General features: G+C 43.8%; 1 protein-coding gene across 1 annotated transcript in view; it reads left to right on the top strand.

Moving 5' to 3' along the window:
• Window positions 1–11,086, top strand: part of PAH (phenylalanine hydroxylase) — an 85,225-nt gene extending 74,139 nt beyond the window's left edge. Inside the window, exons 9-13 of the mRNA XM_005680540.2 lie at window positions 385–441; window positions 4,228–4,323; window positions 4,843–4,976; window positions 8,269–8,384; window positions 10,475–11,086. Coding sequence (XP_005680597.1) covers window positions 385–441; window positions 4,228–4,323; window positions 4,843–4,976; window positions 8,269–8,384; window positions 10,475–10,518 — 447 coding nt within the window. The 3' untranslated portion in view covers window positions 10,519–11,086. The remainder of the gene's footprint in view (window positions 1–384; window positions 442–4,227; window positions 4,324–4,842; window positions 4,977–8,268; window positions 8,385–10,474) is intronic.

The raw sequence follows: 12,215 nt of genomic DNA, 5'->3' as shown, positions 1-12,215 counted from the left end.
ACTTGATGAAGTCCCATCTGGTGCACCAGGAATATTCCACTTGAACGTGGAAGGATAATCAGGGCTTGAAACGTTAGACACAACCTACCGTGTGACCTTGAGCAGGTCATCTCTTTTCTCTGTGCCTCGGTTTTCTCTTTTGCAAAGTGAATGAATAGAGGACCAAGTGATGGAGAAAGGCTTCCTCCATCCTCAAGATCTGTGGTTCTATTAAGTGTGGTCAGTGAAGCCTTGACAGAACAGTTAAGAATCTACCTGGGCCCTTCTGAAGGTATTTAGCCTCCCATCCCCTTCCTGTGGTCAAATGCAAGGTTGGATCTGAGGGTCAAGGTTGAAGGTCAGCAGACCCCAGCCATGTCAGTGCTGGTTTCTCTGCCGTTACAGGAGATCGGCCTTGCCTCCCTGGGTGCACCTGACGAGTACGTTGAGAAACTTGCAACAGTAAGTACCCTCTCTCCCTGGTGGATGGTGGGAATGTCTCGGGTCTTTGAAAGTTTGCTGTTTTCCTGAAAGCCAGATCATTTGAAAAAAGAAAAAATCTGAATGCCTTGCTTACATTTGCACGAGTGACATTTCACATTTTGACTTCTTAGTGGTTTGATTTTGAAATCAACTACATGCGTATGTTTACATGTAACTTTAAATAGTATGTCTTGAAAGCACCAACAGGCTATAATGATGGTCATTGAGAACCCCCTTGAGTGGATGGGAAGTAGTCTAGATTCACATCTTTGAAAAGGAAAATATTTACTTTCTACCTGACACTGGAGCCAGCATTGGATCTTTCCTTTCTCAGATCCAAGGTGGAAGTGGGAACTGGCTTTTCCCTTCTAACCAAACACTCTCTTCCCCAGGAGTGTGATGACTGTCATCCATAGACACCATGGATGAACGACTCTGCACAGAAGGGGCTTTCCTTCCTGTAGACCCCTTTCCAACTTGAGTGATTCCTCCCTAACCTCTAAGCCACATTTTTAAATAATGTGCTCAGCTTGGAAGATAAGAAATGAAACTGTATAATGGAACTAGGGACTTCAGATTAATGCACACATATCATTCAGTTCAGTTCAGTTCAGTTGCTCAGTTGTATCTGACTCTTTGGGACTCCATGGACTGCAGCACTCCAGGCTTCCCTGTCATCATGATATATCAGTTTAGAAGTTTGTGAATTTAATTTAAGAGAAGGTTGAAACTTCCCAGATCCTTTCTCACTGCCTAGCTGCTTTGAGACCCTGGGCAAGTAGCTTTTGCACCCTCACCTCTAAAAATGGATACAGTTGTTTATATCATTTCCATCTCAACAGTACATCATGAGGATCTTGAGGATCAAAAGGGTTAAATTTGTGTGGTTGTGAGTTTTTAAATGCCAGATGCTGTGGTGATACAAAAAGCAACTTTCAAGGAAACTGCAGAACTTGATAGAATCTCTCATTTGTAAGAAAAAAATAATCACATAAGTTACCTGCTGTAATTGTGATACAAGTATTCATTACCAACCTAGCTTCTCAAAAATAATCTTATTATTGATATACTGATCTGGGAATAGTCTTGGGCCCCTTGCTCTGCCCTTGAGACGCTGTGTCACTGTATGTGTGTAACTTGACCTCTCTGGGCTAAAGACGTCTCATCTGTTTGTGAGGAGCTCAGACTGACTCAGCTCTGACAGCCTTCCCAGGTTTCACATTCTCTAGTGCAATAAATAGACTTACCTAGAAACCCTGGGCTGGAAGAAGCACAAGCTGGAATCAAGATTGCTGGGAGAAATATCAATAACCTCAGATATGGAAACGACACCACCCTTATGGCAGAAAGTGAAGAGGAACTAAAAAGCCTCTTGATGAAAGTGAAAGGGGAGTGAAAAAGTTGGCTTAAAGTTCAACATTCAGAAAACGAAGATCATGGCATCTGGCCCCACCACTTCATGGGAAATAGATGGGGAAGCAGTGGAAATAGTGTCAGACTTTATTTTGGGGGGCTCCAAATCACTGCGGATGGTGACTGCAGCCATGAAATTAAAAGACAGTTTAAGACTCCTTGGAAGGAAAGTTATGACCAACTTAGATAGCATATTGAAAAGCAGAGACATTACTTTGCCAACAAAGGTCTGTCTAGTAAAGGCTATGGTTTTTCCAGTGGTCATGTATGGATGTGAGAGTTGGTCTGTGAAGAAAGCTGAGCACTGAAGAATTGATGCTTTTGAAGTGTGGTGTTGGAGAAGACTCTTGAGAGTCCCTTGGACTGCAAGGAGATCCAACCAGTCCATCCTAAAGGAGATCAGTCCTGGGTGTTCATTGGAAGGACTGATGCTGAGGCTGAAACTCCAATACGTTGGCCACCTCATGCAAACAGTTGACTTATTGGAAAAGACCCTGATGCTGGGAGGGATTGGGGGCAGGAGAAGAAGGGGACGACAGGATGAGATGGTTGGATGGCATCACCGACTCGATGGACATGAGTTTGGGTGAACTCCAGGAGTTGGTGATGGACAGGAATGCCTGGCGTGATGCAGTTCATGGGGTTGCAAAGAGTCGGACACAACTGAGTGACTGAACTGAACTGAGAAACCCTGGGCCTTGGCTTTCTCTTGGCCCTATTCAGTAGGAAAGAAAGTGAAAGTCACTCAGTCGTGTCTGACTCTTTGCGATCCCATGGACTATACAGTCCATGGAATTCTCCAGGCCAGAATACAGGAGTGGGTAGCCTTTCTCTTCTCAAGGGAATCTTCCCAACAGGGATCAAACCTAGGTCTCCCACACTGCAGCTGGATTCATTACCAGCTGAGCCACAAGGGAAACCTGAGAATCCTGGAGTGGGTAGCCTATCCCTTCTCCAGCGGATGTTCCTGACCCAGGAATCAATTCTAGGACCTTATTTCCCAAGCCATCTATCTGGGACATGTTGCGCTGGGAGCTACTGAAAGAAAAAGGCTTGGTTATTTGGGAGGCTGAATGCAGTGACTGACAGGGTTTTAACACAGATTGTTGGATGGTGGGGATATTGAATAATAACCTTAGAACTTTGAGGCCAAATAAGGAAGCAGATAACTCAATAAAATACAGTGATGAAGTTTATTGTGGGTAGCTTATACACAGGAAAGGGCAGGTAGATAGCAGCCAGAGGCTTTGGCAACCACACTCTATGCCACGAAAAGGGTATGGGGGGTTAAAGGGGCCAACACTACTAAGATCCAATGCAGCCAAATTAAAATTTATTAGTTAATTAATTAAAGGGGCCAAAGCTAAGGATAGAATCTGATTACTAAGAGAGAAGCAGGTTCACACTGTCAGGAGTTAGGGGATTTTTCCTCCCCCTGGAAGGTCTCATGACCATTATTTCTTGTGAGGCATTACCCATCTGCCTCAGCAAAAGTTTTTATATGTCAGACAAAGTTTTTATATCAGATAAGAAGGGTAAAAGTTGATGAGGAACTTATCTGTGCATTCCTTGTGAGTAGACTTAAGTTCAACCATGCAGAAAAGGATGGGGTTAGGACTTCAGGCTTAGATGGAGCTGACAAAATGGAGTTGGTGTGGTTCAGCCACACAGATGACAGGATACTCCCTCTCTGATTCTATCATGACCCAATTCCCTACCTCCCACTGAGCCTGATGGGATTGTCTGGTAACTCCAGCCAACCTGGGGGAGCAACTCCCTCTAGCTGATGCCATAGAGAAGAAAGCGGAAGGGGTGGAGGAGTTCCTGTCATAGAGAGTGGCTTGTTGAGGGTATCCTTTGGGGGCTTCCTTAATACTCTCCCACAACTTCCCATCATATCTTGCATTCAGTTCAGTTCACTTCAATCACTCAGTCGTGTCTGACTCTTTGTGACCCCATGGACGGCAGCACACCAGGTTCCCTGTCATCACCAACTCCTGGAGGCTGCTCAAACTCATGTCCATCGAGTCAGTGGTGCCATCCAGCCATCTCATCCTCTGTTATCCCCTTCTCCTGCCTTCAATCTTTTCCAGCATCAGGGTCTTTTCCAAGGAGTCAGTTCTTCATATCAGGTGGCCAAAGTATTGGAGCTTCAGCTTCAGCGTCTTGCACTCAGCCGTCTTAATTTGACAGGTAACTGGGTAGGATAAGACAGCATACAAAAACCATGACCCCAGGTCAGGCTGATTCAGAGAACAGACCTGCACAAACTCCCATCTGGGCACCTTGTCTCTGGCCCTGGGTCACCTGCTGTTTCCTTGCGTACACTTTCAACTTGACTTTCCATTTCAGATTTACTGGTTTACTGTGGAGTTTGGGCTCTGCAAGCAAGGAGACTCCATAAAGGCATATGGTGCTGGGCTCCTGTCATCCTTTGGTGAATTACAGGTATGAACCGAACAGAAACCATGGATGGATTTGAGAGTGCTAGGTACAGCAGACCATTCGTTTTCCCTTTGTGCTCTCGAAACCCTCTTATATCCACTTTGAAACTGAACCTCGGAGTTTCTCCTCATGTGATTGATTGACCTCTTAGCAGCTATGATTTGGTCATGACTGTGGGTTTTAGAGATTGAAATTGAACTGCAGATACACAGGTCTCCAGACCAGAGGGGCCTCCTGAATCTAGGGTTGAACTGTGCATTGGGACATAGGCAAACACATGCCAGAAAATGTGGCTGCTCCCACACCATCTGTTGATCACCTTACCTGAAAATGGTTGGGGTAAAATATTCCTTTTGATCCTGATTGCTGTCTATGTGCAAAATAATTTAGTTTACCTGCATTGGGACTACGGTATGGAAGGAATCAGGACAAGGTTGAGGGGATGCACAAATAGCTTAGGGATTGCGGCAGGGACCAGCAGCCTTGACTTAACCATGACAACTTTCCATTTGGGACCCGCAGTATTGCCTATCAGGCAAGCCGAAGCTCCTTCCTCTGGAACTAGAGAAGACCGCTGTCCAGGAGTATACGATCACAGAGTTCCAGCCTCTGTATTATGTGGCTGAGAGTTTTAATGATGCCAAGGAGAAAGTGAGGTGAGATGGTAACCATGCTGGGCCAGCAGCCCTTGGGACCTCCTGACTCAACCTGGTGCCACCGGTCTGTGGGAGGTTGGGCAGGAGAATGGATTCAAGTGCCTACAGCAGCGGCGTGCATCAGACAGTATTCTCTCACCACCCTATCTCTTTCCACTCCCTGTTGAGAGAACTGCCTTCCTTTGCAGGACCCCATTTCATAGCTTGCTAGCCGAACATGATGACCCCTGCAGACAGGCTACCACCTTTATCCTTGCTCAGTGCAAACACCAGGTCCACCCCTGAACTCTCCTATGTTCCGAGCGGCCACAGAGGTACCCCCATCAAACAGCCCTAGGTGTCTTCTCACCCAAAGAAGTCCCTTGTCACTTTAATCTCCCACATACTTGCATAACTCACCCCTCCCCTCTCTTCAGCCTTTACCCACATTTAACCTTTTTTGTGTGTCTTTCTCTAAGCAACTTACTTAAAATCACTACCCAGCCCTGTCCCCCCAGTACTCCTTACCTGCTCTGTGATTTACTTTTCTCCTTAGCACTTATTAATGTCTAAAATCTTGTATGATTTGAGGTCCATGAAGATAGGGAGTTTTGTCCTTTTTGCTCTTTCCCTCCACTTCAAGAACAGTGCCAGACACATAGCAAGCACTCAGTATTGCTATTGTTCAGTTGCCATGTCAGGCTCTTTGTGACCCCACAGACTGCAGCATACCAGACTTGCTTGTCCTTCACTGTCTCCTGGAGTTTGCTCAAACTCGTGTCTATTGGGTTGTGATGCCATCCAACCATCTCATCCTCTGAATCAGTGAGTAATTGGCAAATGTGCCAATCTCAGAGGCAATTCAGCACCAGGCTGGTGGAGTGGTACCAGGACTCCGAGATTCTCAGCCCTCCAAGAAGATTGCCCTGCCATCAGCCTGCTAGAGCCACACTGCTCCCAGCGGGAGATAGGCTAGGCAGAGGGTCTACTTAGACAGGGCAACCATGATACCATTTTTACCACTTCTTTTGTTATATCTTAGCAGTGATGCATAATAAATGTAAGTCTTACAGGCTTCTGGAATCCCATGAAGCTGGGCATGTCAGCTTTGAATACACCAGGCTTAGGTAACCAACAGTAAAATGGTAGCTCACAAATATACTTTCTTTGACCCCAAATGACTCCCTTTACTCTCTTCTCCAGGGCCCTTAGGTCCTTCCTGCCATTCTTTCCCATTTTTCTCCTAAATTTTCACCCTTACTGGGAACCTAGTATTCCTGTAGCCATAAAAGTTCCATTCTGCCATTCCTGGGACTCCTTTAGGGTTACGGATTTTCATGAGTTCATGCATTATTCCACCAAGGTAATTATAGTTACAGGTAAGGTGGCTCAGACAGTATAGAATCCACCTGCAATGAACAAGACATGGGTTCGAGCCCTGGGGTTGGGAAGATCCCCTGGAGAAGGGAATGGCTACCCACTCCAGTATTCTTGCCAGGAGAGTCCCATGGACCAAGGAGCCCGGTGGACTACATGCCATGGTGTCACAAAGAGTTTGACACATGAGAGCGACTAACACTTTCACTTTTCGAGATGCCTGGTAGCTATTTTGTACCAAACACTGTTCTCAGTGCTTTTCAGATATTAATTCGTTTAGTCATTAAATAAGACCACAAATTGCAGATAGGGGTACAGAAACATTGAAGGGGTAAGTAACTCACTCAGAGTCATACAGGTAGTAAGTGGCTGGCCCAGGGTTTGGACTCAGGCAGTGGGACTCAGAGCTGGTACTCTTATCTGCTGAGTCGCACTGAGATTCCCATATGGACAGGCCGTTCAGGAAGTGATCAGCCCCAGGCCAACAGGAAGACCTTACCAGGATATGGGCCTCTCTTTGAAATCTCACCAGCTCTGCTAGTGTCTACTTCCCCTGGTGGACTCGGTGGTAAAAACCTGCCTGCAATGCAGGAGACGCGGGTCCATTCCCTGGGTCAGGAAGATCCCCTGGAGGAGGAAATGGCAACCCACTTCAGTATTCTTGCCTGGAAAATCCCATGGACAGAGGAGCCTGGTGGGCTATACAGTCCATGGGGTGGCAGAGAGTCAGACATGATGGAGCACGCACTCACTTACTGCTAGTGTCTAGAGCCCAGAGAAGACACAAAAGCTCTCATCTGCTTAGAGCTGGCTCACAGAATGAAAGAGAATTCTAAAGAACACAGTTCAAAAAAGGAAGGGATCTGAGCATCTCTGGGATACCCTCAGAGCGTCCCGACTAAAAGAAACCGATGCCAACCATTTTCAATTTTGGTATTCAAGTTCTAGCAGAGACGGGGCTGAGTTTGTTCACACACCTGCTGAGGAGGGCTGAGTGGGCCTCAGACTGACGGCCCAACTCATATATCTCCAGTGGGGGAGGTCGATTCCCCAAATTAAAAACAAGGTGTGCCCGGGAATAAGAGGGAAGAGGGGAAGAGCAGGCAGAGCCACAGGCGTCTACTACTTGGTTCACGTCACCAGCTGGACTGAGAAAGCTTTTTCCAAAGAAGAGATGAGGAAGGATACTTAACCACTTACTCTTCATGCATCTGCGGTCACTAATAAAAGATTCCTCCCAGACCCAGGAGTGATGCACCAGGGAGGCAGGGAAGTGAGGGGGCCAGGCCAGATTCAGACTACCTGTATCCTTTCCCTTCTTTATAATGTATTGCCAGCGTGGCCTTAGTAGTTATTTAGCTTCCTCAAGCCTCAGTTTCCTTATCGTAAAATGGGAATAGTAAAGTGGTATCTTCCTCTTAAGGTTTTTATGAAGACTAATTTAGTGATAATAGTTGTTAAGAGTATAAAACAGTTGAAACTTGCTATGGTTCTCAAACATAGGAGGCCCTCAATCCATGTTGAGTTTCATTCATAATGTTGTCTTCAACTTTGGAAACCATTTTTCTTTCTTTGCATTGATGGTCAAGCATCTCAGAGCTTTTTTTTCTTCTATAACATTCTTTGGCTAGATTTTACTTTCTCCTTTTATTTTATTTAATGATAAGAACTTGGCCTTATGTGCTTTTATTGTAAGCTACTTCTGACATTTTGGAGGCATGTGCATAAGTGTGTTTGTATATACACAAACACACCTACCACATACAGAGGCTTCCCAAAGAGGACCTAAAACTCCATTTCACTTCTCAGCCCAGTACTAAAGCCCCTGGTGAGGTTTCAGTGCTACTAATAACCAAGTGAATGCCACTGAAAAATCTTTTAAAATTATTTTTCCCCAAATGGTAGCCTTCACTCAGACCTATGATTTTGGTTTCAGGAACTTTGCTGCCACAATCCCACGGCCCTTCTCAGTTCATTATGACCCATACACTCAACGGATTGAGGTCTTGGACAACACCCAGCAACTTAAGATTTTGGCTGACTCCATCAGTAGTAAGTAACATATACCCTTTGAGGCCATTCTCTCATAGGGGATTGTGTTTTCTTACCTTCGTCAGAGGAACAGTAAGAAATGTATTAAATATTTAAGAAAAGCATTTCCAGGGAAGCCACTGACTTAATGAGAGAGAAAAACTTAGCAATAAAAAGCCAGAATTGCCTTGAGTGTCCTTTCTACTTCGACCTTCCTGGACGCCATGCCACCTCCTATGACCCACCACCTTTCCACGCTGGCTTGTTGCTGCCACGTTCCTCTTTCTCCTTTGCATTTTCACCCCTTTCCCTCTAAGTGTCCACTGGACCTTACTCTGCCTAGAATACCAGCTCCTAAGGATAGATTTTATCTACTTTATCAACCACAGAGTAGTTCATCCATTGGCCTTTTATTTTTTCTGGACAACAAGAATATTATAATAGTTGTTCTTAAAAAGTCTTTGTGCTATTGTGTTCATCTCCCGATTCTTTCTAACCTTCAAATTCCCCTCGAGCAACATTGACCAGCTCTTAGTTCCCATGCTTTCCCCTGGCCTTTGCCCATACAGTTTTTGTTTAAAATACTCTCTTCACCACTCCCATTTAGGGACCCATCCCAGTTCATCTTTTAATCGTTCATACATGTCTCTTCTTAGGGTAAGCCTGATTTGGGTGTCCCTCCTAGGTTTTGGCCTTCCCATTGATCCTTCTCTCAGAGCACTTATCATAGGTTTTTTATTTTGTTTTTATTTTATAATTGTTTGCTTGTCTGTCTTCCCAACTAGACTTGAGCAGAGGGCCATGTCAGGTTTGCTGTCAAATCCCCAGCAGTTTTCCATATTCCTAAAATCATATTAGGTACTCAAGAGCTATTGAATGAATGAACAAAACCACCAAAGGATCAAGCTTAAAGGGAGAAGTTCTAGTCCAAGGGGTGGGGAGTTTCTATCTGTAAAAATGTGCTAACAAAGGCCGGAAGGGCTGGTGGACTTGGCGTATCCCTCTCTACCCCTGTGATATTGCCTGAGACCATTGCTAATATGTAGAACTAGCCCATTATACTCATTCCTATCAGGTATGGCCTCCCTCCCATAATGAGCCATTTTGATAAAGTCCAAGGCTGATTCCCTCCCATAGATGCCACCTTGAACACTCAGCTGGAATAATTTGTTCACCGAAGAGGCCAGCCAAGGGCTCTGGAGGCTGGGGTGTGAGAGAGAAGGGTTAGGCCATAGCTGTTTTCTCTCTCTCTTTTTCATTTCCCCTGAGAAAGCGAAAGTAATTTCAAAGACTATTATTTATAAGAGGTTTCTAAAAATCACTGAATGACAGATTTAGGAACTGGAGGGTCCTTAGAGTTTTGTGACCTTATATAAGGCCCCATCATCTCTATACTGTCCTCAGGACCTAGGCAGGAATAAGGCTGGTCTGTCTCCAAGTCCCCTTCCACTTCTATGAAGAATCTGTGTCGTTGTGGCCCCATGGCCTGTGAGAACCTGCATGAATGAAAGTGACTCCATCATACCTTACTTAGTCTGGTGGTCTGGAAATCTAGGCTGAGTCATCTGCTTAGATCATGCCTTCTCAAACCTCATGTGTCTCAAAATCACTTGGAGAGCTAGTTAGAAATGGATCGTCCTGAGTGTTACTCCCAGACTAAATTCCCTGAATGTGTGATATGAGTCAGGGATTTGTATTTGTAATGAAGCCCCAGTGAATTCTGACATGGAGTGAGGATGGGGGGCTATGTGAACCCTACTTTCAGCTTCTATGGCTTAGCCCCTTGCGAGCATCTGTGGATGGTCATGTGAAAAGGAAACAGAAAAGCTAGTGATTTCCCTGGGGAGAAAACCATTAACTCCTTCCCTGAGAAATAGACTATGGAAAGAGGAAGCTTAATTACATTAATAGCTCTTTAGCACTTCCTGCAACTTGGAATCATCTGTAATGGCTCAGATTTTATCACCCTAACTAAGCTGTCAGCTCCCTGAAGGTTGGGGTAGTACCTAGTGTATCCACACACCCCACTGATTCCCTAGCCTTTTACACACTGCAGACACTTGAAGGGTGTTTGTTCACAGGATGAGTGGCTCCTTTGTTTTTCTTTGTAGGTGAAGTTGAAATCCTTTGCAGTGCCCTCCAGAAATTAAAGTGAAGTCACGGACAGAACCTAAACTGAGAATCTCTCAATGGAAACCCACCTACTTCTTTTATTTCATCTTAAAAAGTGTAAAAAACAAGCCTTAATTCAAAATGACAACCTTAAATCCTTTCAAGAGCAAGATGGCGGGTCAACAAATAAATCATATGAAATGATAGCATATTAATAATACCCCAAAGCATAATGGTAGATCGTTTGGGGTCATCTATGATTTAGAGATGATAATCTCATACTCTGAATTGAATTAAAATTCAGTAACCTGTCACATTTCATCAAAGTTAATGAAAATTTGGGACCTGTTTTATTCAAACTTCCTAAATAATTTCATTATTTGCTGTAGAGAATTCCTAAAGGGATATATATCCCTCACTGTGAAACACAAGCCTATCAGAATTGAATTTCTGGATTTAATATAAATTTTAACCTACAAAAGTCATTTTCTGTTTCAGGGAACTATGATTTTACTTACTGCTTTGTTATTTTGCCTATGTAGATTTTCTTTAATTCAGAAGCCTATTAAAATCAATACAAATATTAAAGTTCATAATGTAATATCAAAATATTTCTGTATGTTTTATTATCATCATAAACACTGGTATGGAAGGTGGTAGAACTTTCCATCTGATTCAACTTGCAGTATCATTTTCCAATCAATTGTTGAGTCTGTTTTTGGAGACATTTTGAAGACATTTAAGATGCAATGCATACATGCTAAGTCACTTCAGTCATGTCTGACTTTTTGCAACCCCATGGACTGTAGCCCACCAGGTTCCTCTGTTCATAGGTTTCTTCAGGCAGGAATACTGGAGTGGGTTGCCATTTCTTCCTCCAGGGGATCTTCCTAACCCAAGGATAGAATCCAAGTCTCTTAAGTTTCCTCCATTGGCAGGTGGGTTCTTTACCACTAGCACCACCTGAGAAGCCCCTTTAAGATGCAATAGATGTTAATTAAAATCCCAGCTGGTAGATTTTCAGTAAATATTCATTGAATGAATACATTATTAAACAGCAAATCATCAACAAATGTGAGAATTTTAAATATATTAAGAAAAACTTTAGTGGTTTCTCAATTTTGTAGTTTCTTGGAATGAAATAATCCTCTCATTGCCTTAGAAATATATTAGCTGGATAAACTTGTAACATGAAAGAATGATCAGAGTTTCAGATTTCCCACCCATTGCAGGGGATCATTGTGATAATCTAAGTCTGAGCAGTTGACAGATTTTGACTTTTGTTGGTTGTGCATTTTATGTGACTATACAAATATAAGAAACAGTGGGGGAAAAAGCAGTGTCTTGAAAGCTTTGCTTCAAAATTCTCATACCACTTTATCATTTTATCGTGGAAATAGTTAAATTGTCAATGCTTTTTGTAATACTTCTGCAAGTGTGATTCTCAGACCAGTTGTATCATTATCAATAGTAAATCCAAGGCACAATCTGAGCCTTGTTGTTGTTCAGTCACATCCGACTCTGCAACCCCATGGACTGAAGCCTCCTTCACAGTCTCCCTGAGTTTGCTCAAACTCATGTCCATTGAGAGTCAGTGATACCATTCAACCATCTCATCCTCTGCCCCGCCGCCTTCTCCTTCCCTCACTTTTTCCCAGTGTTAGGATCTTTACCCAAATAAAATATCTGGGCATGGGACACAGAAACCTGTGTTTTTAAGCACTCCAGTTTATTCTCTTA

This window comes from Capra hircus, chromosome 5 (assembly GCF_001704415.2).
Source record: "Capra hircus breed San Clemente chromosome 5, ASM170441v1, whole genome shotgun sequence".
Taxonomy (NCBI): domain Eukaryota; kingdom Metazoa; phylum Chordata; class Mammalia; order Artiodactyla; family Bovidae; genus Capra; species Capra hircus.
The sequence above is the reverse complement of the archived record's forward strand: the minus strand, read 5'-3'. Positions and strand labels throughout refer to the sequence as shown.